The sequence below is a fragment of the Anarhichas minor genome, unplaced genomic scaffold (assembly GCF_050575085.1).
Source record: "Anarhichas minor isolate MPS153535 unplaced genomic scaffold, ASM5057508v1 ptg000007l, whole genome shotgun sequence".
Lineage (NCBI taxonomy): Eukaryota > Metazoa > Chordata > Actinopteri > Perciformes > Anarhichadidae > Anarhichas > Anarhichas minor.
Genome location: NW_027466453.1, coordinates 19546032 through 19561839, shown reverse-complemented (window position 1 = coordinate 19561839; position 15808 = coordinate 19546032). Strand labels below are relative to the sequence as shown.

Below are 15808 nucleotides of genomic sequence, written 5' to 3'. Positions count from 1 at the left end.
TTATGAAATATGTCATTGAGACAAGTCTCATGATGCCAAATACCACAATAACGTACAGTCACAAGTTGCTCGTCATGGGATATTTGTTAATCAGTGATGATCATTGAGCCCAAACCAGCTTCAGACAATAAAATACAGTAGTCCTGGTCTTGTGAAAACTCAGCAGTGTCATTTTCACCACTAATATCACGTGTTATGAAAATGGCAAACTGAAGCTTCTGTGAAATACAATGTCATGCCTATCATACATGGCTCACACCACTAGAGGTCAGTGACGTCTACTTCAAAATTCAATATCTCAACAGTAATGTTAAAAGAAGCAATTCATACCAGAGTTGAGGATGAATACTGGTTGTGTTAGTATGTGGAACAAACAGTAAAAACAAACAGTAGCAGCTGAGCATTAGACTCGTGTGGTTGTGTCCTCTACTGGTTCCTCAAATAACAAATTCATAATCGGTGTTTATTAATAACAGACAGGTCACATGGCTGAGATGCTGGCTTCACAGGCTCTTGACTTAAGGAGAAAAGGCTTCACGTGGTGCAACTAACAGGTGTTTTAATCATCCATATAATACGTTATCTACTTTTATGAATTGTTTATTCTACTGAAAGTCAAAATGACATCTTACCGAACCTGAAGCATCTCTTCCAATGTGTTTATTTGGCCCAACAGCCAAAAATCAATTTACAGTGCCAGACATGAATAAGAGAAACACAAGTAAATGATCACTTTTGAGAAGCTATAATCAACACAACAGTTTGTTTTTAACTTAATTTAATGACTTAAATTATCAATAATCATGGTTGTAAATAGCAAATTACATAATTACTAATTCCAGCACTAAATTACGCAAATAAGTGAACATAATCACAAAAGACACACAAAGTGAGTAACTATACAAATATTCAATGAAAAAACATTCTGTAATCATCATGTCCATCATATACATAGGACATTAAAAATGAATTAATTTGGGACATTTCTAATGAATTGCTGACAAAATGAGATTTGAACCTTAACCTTCAGGGTGAAATAAGACTTCAGAACAGGAAACAACATTTGAATGGGCTGATTGTAACTAACTTACTGCTTCAACAGATAAATCACAGCTATATTGGTCAACAAACACAAGATTGAATGTAAAATTTAAATATCAAGTTTGTATCGCAAACTTTTAAAACTCCCCAACAACCGGAATTAACAAGTTCAGTGAAACTAAACCGTTTTGGTTCTAGCCTGAGAATCAGAGAGGGATACCCATTTGTTTTGCATCTTTCATTTTATTTCCAGATCAGTTTTATTAACTGACCATAGAAGAAGAATTTGAAGTGCACACCATAGTCTCTCTCTCTTCACGTTAACTTTCTCCACAACAGAGTTGTGAGCTCCACTTTGTGGTGTTCCCACGCAAAGTTGTTTCCTCTGATGTCTCAGCTCGGTCCTCACACCTCTCATCAGTCACAGGAGCCATCTTTCCATCCATCTCTCCACCTCTCATCGACACGGGAGCAGTCGAACTCGGACTTGCCCAGCCGGACGTTAATGTCATTGTGGATAAGACAGAGCCACTGAGAGAGAGCATGGCGACTCCTGGTGTCCGGCTGATTGGTTTTCAATCTGCAGAGAGAAAATGGTGCATTTACAAACAGCCTGCTCTTGTCTAATAACACCTTGAAATGTGAAAGCTGCAGATCCGTTTACTTCCACTAAACCCACAAACAAGCAGTTAAGATGCCTTCATATTAAATCTAAAGGATCAGTGTCTGACCTGCCCCTGAGGTCTTCTGCACATTCACCACATGGGAAGAACTTGGAGAAAAGGTTGATGAACTGCCCCATCTCTTGCTGCTGGGTAGAAGATGGTCTATCGGGGTAATACGCTGCCATGGTGTGCAGGAAGGACCAGGTGTTACGCCCCAACTCCTCCCTGTCCAATGGACATTGTGGGTCTTGTGGCTCCGACTCTGCAGCTCGGGTCTCCTGGAGAGTCAAAGTGGTATTTTAAAAAGGGAAGCCAAGTGCAGTGTGTGGTTTATGCTGATTTGTGGTTTCACATGAATAACTTATCCAACATATCCTGTCCTATAGGCAGGTTCTTCACCACAGCCAGAGAAGACTATTTGTCTCGTGGAGATCAGGATCAAATAACTTAATTGATATGAAAAGCTTTGGATCAGATGTGGAGAGAGCTTCTGTTACAGGATGAAACCCAACCAGCATGTGACATTGCGTCATGACACAACAAGTTTACAAAAGCTCGAAGGAGAAAACTCTAGCACATTGACAATTAAAACATATTACCCTATAAACAATCAAGTGTAATAGTAATATTTCTACGGATCGTCTAAAAACCCCGTCTTGACCTCTTGTTACCTGTACAGCAGCTGTCGTCTGTTTCTTATGGATCTTCATCCAGGATTTAAAGTCCGTACAAGCTCTGCATGGCTTCTTTTTCATATCCCCTGTCTGCTCCGGCTCTTTACCGGAGCCGTCCTGCGGTGGTTTGACTGCCACGGCAAACGGAAAACCTTCAAACCCGGGCGGGTTGGAGGTTGTAGATCCTCTCGGTCCTGTGGGCGCAGCCATGTTCGCTGTCTATATTACCTAATAACTAGGAACGACTGATCGATACATCATCGGGAATGTCCGGCTGTTCAAACGCAGCTACATCTGACTTGGCACATTATCGCTTTTTAAAAAAAAATATTTTGAGTCCACCGGGAGGACAGCTTCGTCGTCGTGCTGCACACTTACCGACTGATGTGAGCGATAACGATACATGGGACAACATTTGCGTTAGCGTGCGTTTCCGTGTTTCTTGCGGACCGTTTATGGGGACGGAACGACTTCCGGTTTGTGATGTCAGTTAACCGTGCATGCCGCTGAGTGAAGCTTCTGCCAAAGTGTAAAATTATATTATATTACAACATTTTACAAATTTGTCATTACATGTGTTTTATGTAGATATTCATTTAAAGCTAGTTGTGTCGAATCATAGTTTTTATTCCGGTTTGTTGACTGTTATGTTCCCACTTGTTAGCCTGGTGGCTAACAAAGCTAACAACTGTGGAGTGACACGTTTCTGCGTTCTGTTATTTTCTCTCCTCGGCAGTGTAACGTTAACGGTGTAACAGGAACACCTGAACCGCCACAATGGGGATCTTGGAGAAAATCGCGGAGATAGAGCGAGAAATCGCTCGGACACAGAAAAACAAAGGTAAGAGAGGGCAGCCGCTAGGCTAACTGGTAGCTAACCCATGGGCGAACTTGTGGCCATCTCTTGTCTGACTCTTTGTGTGTGTGTCAGCTGTCGGTGTTGTGTTACTCATTAATCTCACAGAAATCCAAGGAGAAGCGTGCTAATCGACACCGTAAGCTTGATTACAGCAACCACACACCTAAAGGAACAATCCCCCAAAAAACACGTTATCTCCAAGTAACAGCTAATACATTTAAATGAATCAAACTAAGCTCCAGTGTGGTTGTTGTGCTGGTATTACAATGTTATAGCCACCTTTTTCCACCTCTCACCTGCATTATTATTGTGGTGTCAGACTCCTACTTTTAAAGCATCTTGTGTCACAATTTATTTTTCTCTCATTGATTTCTCCAGCCACTGAGTACCATCTGGGTTTGCTGAAGGCCAAGCTAGCCAAATACAGAGCTCAGCTCCTGGAGCCCAAGACAACGGGGGCCAAAGGCGAGGGCTTCGATGTCATGAAATCAGGAGATGCTCGTGTTGCTCTTATCGGTTTCCCCTCTGTGGGTAAGGTACGTCAACACTGCGGGTAATGGACTGTTTTCTCTTGTCTGGATCTGGAAAGTTCCCCTAATCCTGCAGCACCGTATCTCAAATACAAACAAAGAAATAGTAAGATGGTTGAACCGAGCCAACGTTGAAAAGCACCAGAAAGAGGAGTGAAACATAATCCAAAGATTCAACGTGTCCGGGTGTAATTGAATCCTCTGTTGTGTCCCGCAGTCCACCTTCCTTAGTTTGATGACATCGACAGCCAGTGAAGCTGCTTCCTATGAGTTCACCACTCTCACCTGCATACCTGGTGTCATAGAGGTAAACACAATCACAGCCACGGCATGTCCTAAACATCGTTAAAAAGAAAGAAGTGCTGTTTACGCTGTTGTTTGTTGCTCTTCAGTACAAAGGGGCCAACATCCAGTTGCTGGATCTGCCAGGAATCATTGAGGGTGCTGCCCAAGGTACGCTGAGATGTTTTGTTTACTAAAACCCAAAGTGAGCAGACGCTGTAGTCTATTGTATCAGTATTAATGAATGATAACGTGTGGGAGTTCAGAGTAACGGTTCTTTCAGTTCATAGTTTAGATGCTGCCGCTCACAATAATGAGAAAAGTCTTCACAGTGATTGTAAAACACTGACTCTGTGACCGTTCACAGGTAAGGGTCGAGGCCGGCAGGTCATTGCTGTAGCCAGGACGGCAGACGTCGTCATCATGATGTTGGACGCCACTAAAGGAGAAGTTCAGAGTGTGTGTGTGTGTGTGTGTGTGTGTGTGTGTGTGTGTGTGTGTGTGTGTGTGTGTGTGTGTGTGTGTGTGTGTGTGTGTGTGTGTGTGTGTGTGTGTGTGTGTGTGTGTGTGTGTGTGTGTGTGTGTGTGTGTGTGCGCGCAAGCGCGCGCGAGCGAGCGAGCGAGACGGTCTGTTGAAGGGAATTTGAGAGGCTGGTGAGTTATTTCATCAACTAATTCTTCCCTTAAATTTCCTTTTCATCTTTCTAGAGAACTTCTAGAGAAAGAGTTGGAGTCGGTGGGCATCAGACTCAACAGGTCGAAACCTAATATATATTTCAAGGTACATTTTCTATCATCCTCCTGAGTGGACCATCAATACCAACAGCTGAATTCAACGAGTGTGTTGTGTGTTGGCTCTTGTGTTGTGGCTAAAATGTGGATTTAGGAAAAGAACTGATTGACGTTAATGGTAGATAAAAATGAGTAAATCGACCGCTTGAAGTCCCAAATGGTTGTCATGGTACCTTGCTTTGGTATTAATGGGCCTTGCTGCTAGCAGAGCCTAAACAAATGTCCTGTCCATGCTAGCTTGTCAGCTTCAGAAATGAATACTCAATTTGTAATACTAAACTGTAAAAATGTGTGATTAATCTCTCTGTAGCCCAAGAAAGGTGGCGGCCTCTCCTACAACTCCACAGTTCCTCTCACCCAGTGCTCAGAGAAGCTGGTTCAGCTCATCCTCCACGAATACAGTATCCTTCACTTCTCAAGCACCAGAGGAGGCAGCTCGCAGAGAAAAAGATCATTTCTATGAACTTAATAAGTCTCAGGAGAATACGCTTGATTTCTTTAACCCCTTCTCCTCAGAAATCTTTAATGCAGAAGTCCTCTTCAGGGAGGACAGCACACCAGACGAGTTCATCGATGTCATCGTGGGGAACAGAGTATACATGCCTTGCCTTTATGTAAGTCAGTAACCATCATCCGGGTCTAACATTTTAAATGTTTCAAATTCCAAGTCCCAAGATGTTTTTCTGAACATTTTCAACCCATAGAAACTATTTTGTTTGTAAAATGTATTTGGAGTTATAAGGTTTTGGCAAATCTGCCGAGCTTTGAGCTTGTGTACGTTTGTTTAGGGTCTCTTTTCTTTTTTCCCTCATATTATTTTTGATATTCACAGGTGTACAATAAGGTGGATCAAATCTCCATCGAGGAGGTGGATCGCCTGGCTCACCAACCTAACAGTGTTGTCATCAGGTCAGATGTGTGTGTGTGTGTGTGTGTGTGTGTGTGTGTGTGTGTGTGTGTGTGTGTGTGTGTGTGTGTGTGTGTGTGTGTGTGTGTGTGTGTGTGTGTGTGTGTGTGTGTGTGTGTGTGTGTGTGTGTGTGTGTGTGTGTGTGTGTGTGTGTGCGTGCGTGCGTGCGAGAGAATAACAGTCGTCTTGGTTGGAAGCTGCCATCTCACTCTTAATATCTATCTATGTAAATATCTATGTAGGTATGTGGGAGTTAAACAGCTTTCTCCGTTTCTGTCCTCGTGTATATTTCAGTTGTGGGATGAAGTTGAACCTGGACTACCTTCTTGAGACGTTGTGGGAATACCTGGCTCTGATTTGCATTTACACTAAGAAAAGAGGAGGTACATGCACGTTTTCTCTCATTGTTGGACTGTCGCAATCACATGTACACCGAATATATATTAAGTTTGTTGTTCCTTTCTTCTTTTTCCATTAGAGCGCCCAGACTTTAGTGATGCCATCATTATGAGAAGAGCAGCATCTGTAGAACATGTGGTACGTAAAACGCACATGAAGTCACACATGTAGAGTCAAGATGTCCAACATCTGTACATAAATAATAACATGACGGTCAGCAGATCGCGCTGTGTGTGATGTGATGTTGCTTTGCTTTCTCCCCCACAGTGCCATCGAATCCACAGAACCTTAGTCGGACAGTTCAAATACGCCCTGGTTTGGGTAAGTTCAAGTTTTCAGCAACTCATTAGCCTCTTGTCCCGTAAACTGTCTGAACAAGCTCCCTCATGTTGAGCCAGTGAGTAGAATAAATACAAGATCTTTGTTGGATAATTTGCATTAGACATACAGTGACCGGTGTACCTTTCAATGGTGCCTTTCTCCTCGATGTGTAACGGTACACAAAGCTCATGCAGCTTTGAGCTCACAACTCAGTATGTTTCTGTTAAAAAAAAAAAACAATCACAATTATTTTAACCAAAAATCAGCACTACACAGTGGTTCATGGGTTTGATTGTTGCTGTAAAATGTAAATATGATCTCTAGTTTGCATAATGGTGGTGAACAAATGAGATATGAGGTTTCAAGGGTGTCCCAACACAACATTTATATCATTAGAAGTTCAGCTCGGTAGTTATGACAGTCACAGATTTTGCCCGTGAATGTCTTTGCTTGTCTTTAGTTGTGTGGCAGATACGATAAACTGTAATTCCAGTTAATTACTAAATGAATTACACCTTTGTGGAAGCATACAATTCAACATATCAAGATGCTTTAGTGTACCATTGATGTTGCTTTTATCCCACAATGGGTTGTGCAACAGAAATGGAAATGTATGCAACTTGAAATATAAATAGTACAGAATGCATTGATATTATTTATTGTATGAAACTGGGACACGGTGTATGAACACTGACTGGAAGAAATGTGATTGTTCTTCAGCTTCATTAAATGTCCATGCTCCCATCATTACTACAGTAAACACAGCTGCAGCTCTTGATGGAAAAAAACACTGACTATAATACTCTCTATATTCTATATTCAGTGCTCGCTCAATTGACTCTCTAAATTAAAACCACCCTCAGAGCTTCAGCTGTGTTTACGGTGTCATGATACATGAGACGCAGGGTGGAGCGGATGCAGAGGACCTCTTGTTCACTGTGTAGAGATTCACCGCATTAGAAACCCAAACAAACAGACAGGAAGGGTCTGAACCGAGTCGTCTGTTGGTCTTCCAGGGAACCAGCACCAAGTACAGCCCCCAGAGGGTCGGCCTTACGCACATCATGGAGCACGAGGACGTCATCCAGGTCGTGAAGAAGTAAAGCGAGCTCCGGGTGGAACAGAGCAGAGCAGAGCCGGAAGAGTCGCACTTTCGTCGGAGGAGTTAAAATGGAAAGAAGACCCACTGTACAATAAAATTACTGCAAAGAAAAAATAGCTGCCATCCTTATTTTGTATATTGAAATGAACAAAATGCATTGAAGAGACGGAGCAGGCTTGAGTTGGACGTGGACATGGTGTGTTTTACTTTTTGATTATGAGAAGATGCATTTGATTCAGAGGGGAAACGAATAAAGTCCATAAAATGATGAGTCCTTGTGCTTCTTTTATTACGATAAGTTTCACCTTAATGTATTATTGGTATATTTAACTGCATTGCACCTGGATTACATTCAGTCACATGTAAATACTACACCTCTAATTCCTGGACATTTTTCCATTGCAGGAAGCTGTTCAGTATTTTAAAAAGTAACTATAAAGCTAATAGTCGTATAAATACGTTTAGTAAAATATATACATTAAAGATTGGGAAATTATTCAAACTAAATGATTATGAAATGTTATTTTATTCTTATTTTCATGGTGTAACTTATTTTAAATTAATTAATTCTTAATTCACATTAGATATTTAATTCAAATGTTTAAACCTGAATACATTTTTTTGGGTCGTTTGTGGGCGGCGGAAACAAGCTGTGAACACAACACTGACATAAACTGAGATGTGACAGTTATGGAGCCACATTATCATTCATTTGGAGCTCGGTTTTAGCCCCCTGGAGAATGTGAGTCTGATATTTACTCTTCATTTAGTTCTGTTTTTGTCTCCACTCACTCCTGAGGAGAATATATTCCAGTGTTTAGCTGCTAAATGCTACTCAATGTTCAGCTAGCTACATGCTAACTTTAATGCTAACATCCAAAGCTCCACATGGCTAATCCTTAAACTCAGAGCTCAGGTGAGCCTCAGATAAACTTTACAACTTCAGCAGGTAAATGTGAAAACGTTTTAGCTCCAGATGCTACACAAAGCTAACTACATCATTCTGGAAGGTGAAGGACAAACATCCAAGCAAAACTAAGTGGCAAGAGGGACCTAAATAATGCTGCAAAGCTCCCCAATGTAAATAGGAATGTTCTAAAAAATATAAGTGAACCATAAAGTATTAAATTAAATCATTAAATGCATGACTTGGCCTCACTGTAGCTAAGTCTATGTTGTTTTGTGACAGAAGTCCCTCAGGTGAGTATCCTGCACACACCTTTATTCCTTCTGTACACCAGGTGAGGGTCAGTCACCTTTGACCTGTCTCCACAGCCTCCATCCATGCTGCCCAGCTGTCTGTGTCCCGTCTCCAATGCTCCACGGCAGGCTGACCAGAAAGTATGGACTCCCAGCCGATGCTCCCCATTCACTGGAACACACACACACAAGCACAATAGCACCATTAAATATTCAGAAGCATCTCTTCGGGCTGGGAGAGGGGTGAGGGAGTGGGAGGCTTTTACGAGAGCAACAGAAAGAGGGGCTGTGTGTTGACACCGCTGGCCTTTTAAAGATGCCTCAAAGATGTCTCCTCAGAGTGAGTCGTGGATGGAGAGATTCTGCTTCGGAATAACCTGAAGAGAAGAGGAATGATGGAGGGATACCATTGTGGAGGGAAAGGAGAAACAAAGGTACGGTCCAATGGGTGTGTATTGTGTGGAGCAGGCATGACACTTGATGCTGCCTGGCTCCATATGGCATGGCTTAGAGAGGGGGTGTGTGTGTGTGTGTGCGTGTGTGTGTGTGTGTGTGTGTGTGTTTGGTGCAAGAACTGGCAGTTTAATTAGAGTGCTTTTATAAGGCTTGATAGTATTTAGTTTGATACCATCAGTAATGTTGTTTAAAACTGGAAGATTTTCTGAGTTTAGTCTTAATAATAAAAAGTTTGCAGACTTGCCTCTCCTCACTTAGCTCCTTTTAACCAGATGACTTGTAACCTGTGAGTTTTCCTGAGTGTACTTAAAAGTAACCCAAACAAATGCTCTTTTTTTGCCATAGAGTTGCAGTGATTAATTGATTAGTCAATTGACAGATAATAAACTAATTGTTTAAGTAATTTCTCAAGCAAAAATTCCATAAAATAGCAGTTTTCAGTCTTTCAAATGTGAAGATTTCCCACTTTTCTCTGGTTTATCAAAGTAAACTGATTATTATTTGGTTTGCGGCTATCACCCAAGAAAACACTTTAAGATGTCACCGTAGACTCTTGGAAAAATAGGACTTTTTTTCTTTTTTAAATCAGGACCCTGATTACCTCGTCTCTGCTGCCCTCTTCTGTCTCAGCCTGCTCATTACATGAAGCTGAGAGTCCAATCAGGTGATCACAGTGTTTTATTTAACAGCTAAAGATCAGAGGGAAACGTTTGGCTTTCCTTTGACTAATTTCAGATTCACTTGGATATTGATTTTATGAGATACCAGTAAACTAAAATTGTCCAATCATGAAATGAGTGAAGAGTTAAATTGATTTGACAATAGACACTGTAACCTGAGCTACAAGACTAAATTGTTAGTGTCGACCACAAACTATGAAACACATGAGGTGACCAAACAAGTGCAAAACTGTCGCACTTCATGACACTGTAAAAATATGTTTTTTTAAAATCCCAATGACATTTTGATTGTGAGATTACAATACAGGTGTTGTCTCCACGCAATGTGGTGGGAGGTTCTTTGTTGTTGTTTTGCTTTGTTGTTGTTACCAGTTTCCTTGGTTGGGTTTGTAAAATAGCCTATTTGCTAGAGTTCAGTTTTGCTGCTTCATGATGTTCTCTTCTCGGCACACCAAACGTAGAGTACATCCAGTGTGACAAAAGACTCAGCTCGGACCTGTATGGAGCTCACAGGATATTCTATAAGCAAACAGGGAGTTTATGAACAATTAGATGAAAAGGCTTTTCTTTGCGTGTTTGGACTGAGCATATGTACTTGCATGAGGTAAAGGCTAACAGACTGTTGTGTACTACATTTGCCTTTATGTTAAGATAATCTCTTTTATGTGTGTCTACGGGACGGTTTAGCTCATTGATGTACATAAAGAAGCAGGACTACAAAGAAAAAACACCAATCCGGCACTCATTCATAAATTCCCACGCGATCAGAACCTTTATTTGTGGCCCTTTTAAAGAGACGGTTGCATCATTAGAAAGTAAACCACCATGCAAAGACTCAGACAACATATTGAAACAATAGACCATGATTCTGGCCACTTGCTACAAATCATGAGCATTGGACCTGAAGGTTTGAAATGCTAAACAAAAGTCGACGTGTTTGTCCTGAGAAATCTAGACAGAACATTAAAAGTAATCCTTGAAACACACAATCATCATATTCTTTCGTACCTTTCAGGAACTAAATACTGTCTTTATGTACTGTATGAAGACAGTATTAAGTTTCTGAGTAATATTTAACTAGGGCTGTCCTCGACCAAAGATATTCTGTCGACTAATACAATTCCGGGGAGGACTAATCGACTAAAGAATTCTTTGTTGACTAAGACCAGCAAGACCGATCAGTCAACCTACATTTACCAAAGCTCTGTCCTCATGCTGTGAGTGTGTGAGAAAGGCCTTTTTGTGGTGTGTGTGTGTGTGAGTATATATGTGAGGAGATCTGATAAGGCTCCCTGATACACACACACAAACACACACATGTTTCACAACCTATTGTCACTAAGGGGTTTACACAACAAATTACTCTCTAGGCTCTGACATCGGGACGCCAGTGTGGGAGGATGATAGCGTATTGTGTGTGTGTGTGTGTGTGATCCTGCTATTAACGCACAATGGACCGGCACGATTGTTTACTGAGGCGGGGGCGGGGGGGGAGGCAGCACTACACACACACCACGTGTACACGTGCAGCATGTTTACTAAGAAGCCTAACCGCTTCATGGATTAATGTAAAGAGCGATGTTATTCATGGACCAACTCCTTTCTTTACTCACTATTGTACATTTGTACTGTAGATGTACAGGTAATCACTGAAGCCTCACTGATCAGCAGATGTTTGTTTGTTTGACAGCATTGAAGGCTCATTGTGTGTTCAGATGGGCCGTGTAATTTAAGGAAAGGTTTGTGAATGTGTGTGTCTGTGTGCAGAGGGCTATAAAACATCAGCACAGGGTCCAGAAGAGACGGTGCAGACAGAAGCCAGCGGGTTAGATCTTTACTCCAGACAGCGAGTGGGTTCAGCAGACGTTTTGGTGGATTTAAGAGCTCTAAATAACAACATCTGCCACTCAAAAACTAAAATACAAAGAAGGTAAGCTGTACCAAACACAAGAACTGCCTGTAATTATACAAATATTGTATATTGCCAAAAGAGGGTGTGGCAGTTCTTATATTGCATTTTTAGAATTTGTCTCCGTCTTCTTTGTTTGATGCCTCTGATGTTCAAGAAGTCAAGCGGCTCTGTGGGGAAAAGGAGAACTGTGAGTTACTTCATGTTGATAACTGTCAGATGTTATCACTAAATTTTTACAAAAGTGGCAAAGTAAACAACTAAGGAGAATCAGTTTACTTTATTTGTAAATGGTATTTACCACTTCATGAATAATTCACTGTAAGTAATATTGTCTTCCAACTTGTGTGATTGTGGTTCTTATTCATAAATTCCTCTTTGGATGAATCTGCAGCAAGTCAGTTGGAGAAGTTGTGCTTGTGGCACTTTATTTTGGCATTAAAAATGTATTCACTAACTTTAAAACGGCTACACAGTCGGCGTTGCCACTGAACATCACAGTCGTTGATGAAGCTCAGAGGAATGATTTGTATTGTTGGCACCACCTCTAAAAGCACCACAGCTTGCAATAAGTAACACCAGCCTTTTTTGTGTTGTAATTGATTCTGGCGAGACGCATTGAAAAAAGAAGCAAAAAAAACCCCGAAGCCTCAGAAGCGGAAATAGTGAGACTTCTAGTCTCTTGTGTAAGCCAAGCACAGGAAACACTGGGTCTTACATTTCCCATAATGCAACTCCATAGCCTCTTTCTTTATAGTCTCCAGCTGTGTTTTAAAACCCTGAAAAGCTTCTTTCCAAAACCACAGAAGACATTATATATCTTTTGTTCATAGACCGTGTAGTGATGAGTGAAGTGAACTTCATTTGTAAAGCTTTTGATGCCAAGCAGCCTTCTCCTGGAAAATGTTATTTGGTGAGCTGTTGCATCATCTTACAAGTAAAATATCTTGTTACTGTGAGATTGCCTCAAAGTGTTCTCTCTTTACAAGTAGTTTGTGATGGATTTGATCTCGAGATTGAAGAATCGACGCATGAAACGTGACAAAATCTTGTCGATTTCTTTTGTGTTCGTGTTTGATACCGCCACTAAGCATTTGGTATTTACATTCACATGTAACAGATACGTTAAGGTCAAATTGAGCATCTAATCTTCAGGTCTAATAATAGCCGTCTCTCCAGCCAAGTGTTGGTGTTTGATCCTCTGTGGCAGGTCTTCAGTGTGTGAGCAGCCGCTGGCATCTCGCCATTGTCGCTGGGTAATCTGGCAGCGAAGGTTAAGACTTGAACGGAGCTTAAAGGCTTACAGGAAACCTGAGTCCAGCCTCCTCATCCTCCTCATCCTCCTCCTGCCTCACCTCCACTGTCTCTCCCTCTGTCACTCTTGTCTGTCATTTTCCATTTGACACACTCATACCATTTTGTTTTACTATCATCATTGCAGTCTAAGCGTTGTAGGGATGACAATGTCTGTCAGTCAGTCCACGGCTTTGGTCCAAACTGAAATATCTCTTTATGACCAAATACCAACAAAACTAATGACATTCCCACGTTAACAAGCTAAACTAAGATGCTAAACATGATAAACACTATACCTGCTAAACATCAGTGTTGTCTTTCTGAGCATGTAGAGTTCTTTTCTGCCTTTTTAGTGGGCTTGGACGTTTTATTTTCTGTGACAAGCTTGTGTGTTTGTGTGTGTGTGTGTGCCCATAGTCATTAAATGAGTCTGTTGGCTGTGCTCTGCTCAGGTGATCTCCTTTATTAGTGTTGTGTCGCTGAGTGCGTCTGATGAAAGCATCTTGTCAGTGATTGGCGTGTGGATGACGAGACTCTCCCCTTCATCTCTCACTCTCTCACTCTCTCTCTATCGTCACTCTCCATCGCTCTCTGTCATCCCTCAATCTTCTGTTTCTCACTATAACAATTCTCTTCTCTCGTTTTTCTTTTTCAAGTTCTGTCATTCCCCGTCTTTACTTTCAGTTAATTCCTTCTTTCACCCTCTCCGCCCTCTCCCTCTTTTCATTCGCACTTTTCTTTTCAGCATTAATGTAATCTGCAGTTCATTCATCAGCAGTTCGTTGATGCACCTCTCTCTCTCTGCCTCTGTCTCCCTTTCCCTCCTTACCTTTCCCCACCTCCTCCATCGCTGTCGTCTGTGCTCTCTTCATTACCAGTTCACTCAGTCAACAGACCACATCAGTCAGACAGCAGATACACATCACCCGTATCAAATAGATCTCTTAGTGTGTCTCTTTTACCTGTTTGGTGACCAACAACCTCCACTGTGTGTGCATCTGATGAGACAGGAAGGAACTTTTGAACTTTATCTTCAGCCCCCTTATCTTAGTCTGCAGTTAGATGATACCAGCAGCTGCTGTTGTTGTTATTGCTGTGCAGCCTGCAGACAGTTTAGAGTTTTGTCATGGTCACTGCTCCTGAGGATACGTGATACAGATTTCTTCTCAGATCGTATCTTAGGTCAAGACTATTAGTCGTTCCAACTCAAGCCGGCGGAAAGAAAAGATGGAGGTGGACCTGTTAACTGTAATTGACATAAGTGATGAAGATCTTTCTTCTTTTTTTAGTAACTTAGAAGAAATAATATTTCCATGTCGATAAATGTCTTTGAATGTTTAGTGTTTGCTGTTATCAGAACATGTTTATCAGTTTGTCCTTCTTTCTTTCTTTTGCTATTCGCTCTCTATCCTCCATCTGCTGTGTGGTGTCTGGCCTTTAACCCCTGAGACTGGCCCGCATGTATAATACATTGCTTGGGGAGCAGGCCAGGGCGGGGTTGACCCTTTGTGTTATATTTAGAGCGACCTGCGATGAATGTTTTATCCGTGCTGCGTAGCCAGAACACAGGGCAGCCATTAAACATTCATATCTGCCACTGAGATGACCTCCTGGAATATCAGCCCGTCATCAATGAATTAACATCAGGTCATCATCAGTGAGCTAACATCAGACCATCCTCAATGAATTAACATCAGCCATTTATGTAATGCCATCACACCTCACACCCGCCCATGTTACACCTTGCTCTTCTTCTGACCGGGCAGAGAAGCATGTCTGTATGTTTTGTAGCCACGATGATGAAGAGACAAATGATTAAAAGGTTTTATATTTCTTTTGATTATCCTTTTTTGATCATATGATGATATTTAGAGAGATGCCTAATGATGGCCACTGAGCATTTAGAAGATCGTGGCAGTGTCAAGATGAAGAAAAGGACAGCAAATTAAGAAATGGTGCTTTTTTGACCTCGTAAATCAGGCTCCAATAGGCCTATATGATTTCTGATGGGGTAGTTCCTGATATAGGTGGTCACATTAATGGAAAGTTGCTATAAATTAATGACTTCAGCAAGCTGGAGTGGAACACTGACTTGATCAATAGGTACAGCAATAATTCATTTTATTGCTAAATTTGAATAACCCAAGTAAGTTCTGAATTGAATCTTCCTGCATCAAATGTGCCCATATGTACTGATGGTTTGTGTGTATACTGTTGTATGATTGTGTGGACATTTTAGCATATATCACTCTCAGCTGTGGTCCATGCTGCTACTGGCATGGTGTGTGTGTGTTTTGGCTCTGTGTGGCTTCGCCTCTCAGACACAGTTTAGCAACAGCTCAGGCAGTCTGCATTATTCATACAGGAGAGAGCCTGCAGATAGGGTTACCCCGAGGCAGTATAGCTGGTGCTTTAAGTGGGCCTTTGCAAGTATATCATAGGGATACACTCTGATGCTTATACACACACAGACACACAATACATATGATCATATGTGCATGCACATGAGCTGAGGATATGATGAGGCCTCAAGTTGAGGTATGGATGGAGCGGCAGTAACCAGAGAGAGATGCAGAAGGTTGCAGGAGGTCAGAAAGGCAAGCTGACGTGGATGTGGGAGGATACAACACGCATACACTCTCAGACAAAGAGGAGGACACCCCCGAAGGCCGAGACTCACGCAGACACATTCAC

General features: G+C 41.7%; 2 protein-coding genes across 2 annotated transcripts; one reads left to right on the top strand and one right to left on the bottom strand.

Moving 5' to 3' along the window:
- Positions 1–761: 761 nt before the first annotated feature.
- Positions 762–2798, bottom strand: gfer (growth factor, augmenter of liver regeneration (ERV1 homolog, S. cerevisiae)). Its single transcript, XM_076086457.1, has 3 exons — positions 2378–2798; positions 1773–1984; positions 762–1621 (listed from the first exon to the last, which is right to left on the bottom strand). The coding sequence occupies exons 1-3, from the start codon at positions 2588–2590 to the stop codon at positions 1459–1461; spliced, it is 588 nt and encodes a 195-aa protein (XP_075942572.1). The 5' UTR covers positions 2591–2798; the 3' UTR covers positions 762–1458.
- Positions 2799–2809: 11 nt separating this feature from the next.
- Positions 2810–7844, top strand: drg2 (developmentally regulated GTP binding protein 2). Its single transcript, XM_076086455.1, has 14 exons — positions 2810–2909; positions 3117–3221; positions 3618–3775; positions 3987–4076; positions 4162–4222; positions 4419–4509; positions 4760–4832; positions 5154–5244; positions 5360–5457; positions 5676–5752; positions 6046–6134; positions 6230–6288; positions 6418–6471; positions 7488–7844. Exons 2-14 carry the CDS (start codon positions 3158–3160, stop codon positions 7572–7574), a joined length of 1092 nt encoding a protein of 363 aa, XP_075942570.1. The 5' UTR covers positions 2810–2909; positions 3117–3157; the 3' UTR covers positions 7575–7844.
- Positions 7845–15808: the final 7964 nt, after the last annotated feature.

Excerpts from the sequence above, each read along its gene's own strand:
- gfer (XM_076086457.1), bottom strand. The coding sequence starts at position 2,590 with ATGGCTGCGCCCACAGGACCGAGAGGATCTACAACCTCCAACCCGCCC. Across the intron at positions 1,985-2,377 it reads AGACGACAGCTGCTGTACAG|GAGACCCGAGCTGCAGAGTC; the intron begins GTAACAAGAGGT and ends TTGACTCTCCAG. Across the intron at positions 1,622-1,772 it reads GCAGAAGACCTCAGGGGCAG|ATTGAAAACCAATCAGCCGG; the intron begins GTCAGACACTGA and ends TTCTCTCTGCAG.
- drg2 (XM_076086455.1), top strand. The coding sequence starts at position 3,158 with ATGGGGATCTTGGAGAAAATCGCGGAGATAGAGCGAGAAATCGCTCGG. Across the intron at positions 4,223-4,418 it reads CATTGAGGGTGCTGCCCAAG|GTAAGGGTCGAGGCCGGCAG; the intron begins GTACGCTGAGAT and ends GACCGTTCACAG. Across the intron at positions 5,458-5,675 it reads TATACATGCCTTGCCTTTAT|GTGTACAATAAGGTGGATCA; the intron begins GTAAGTCAGTAA and ends TGATATTCACAG.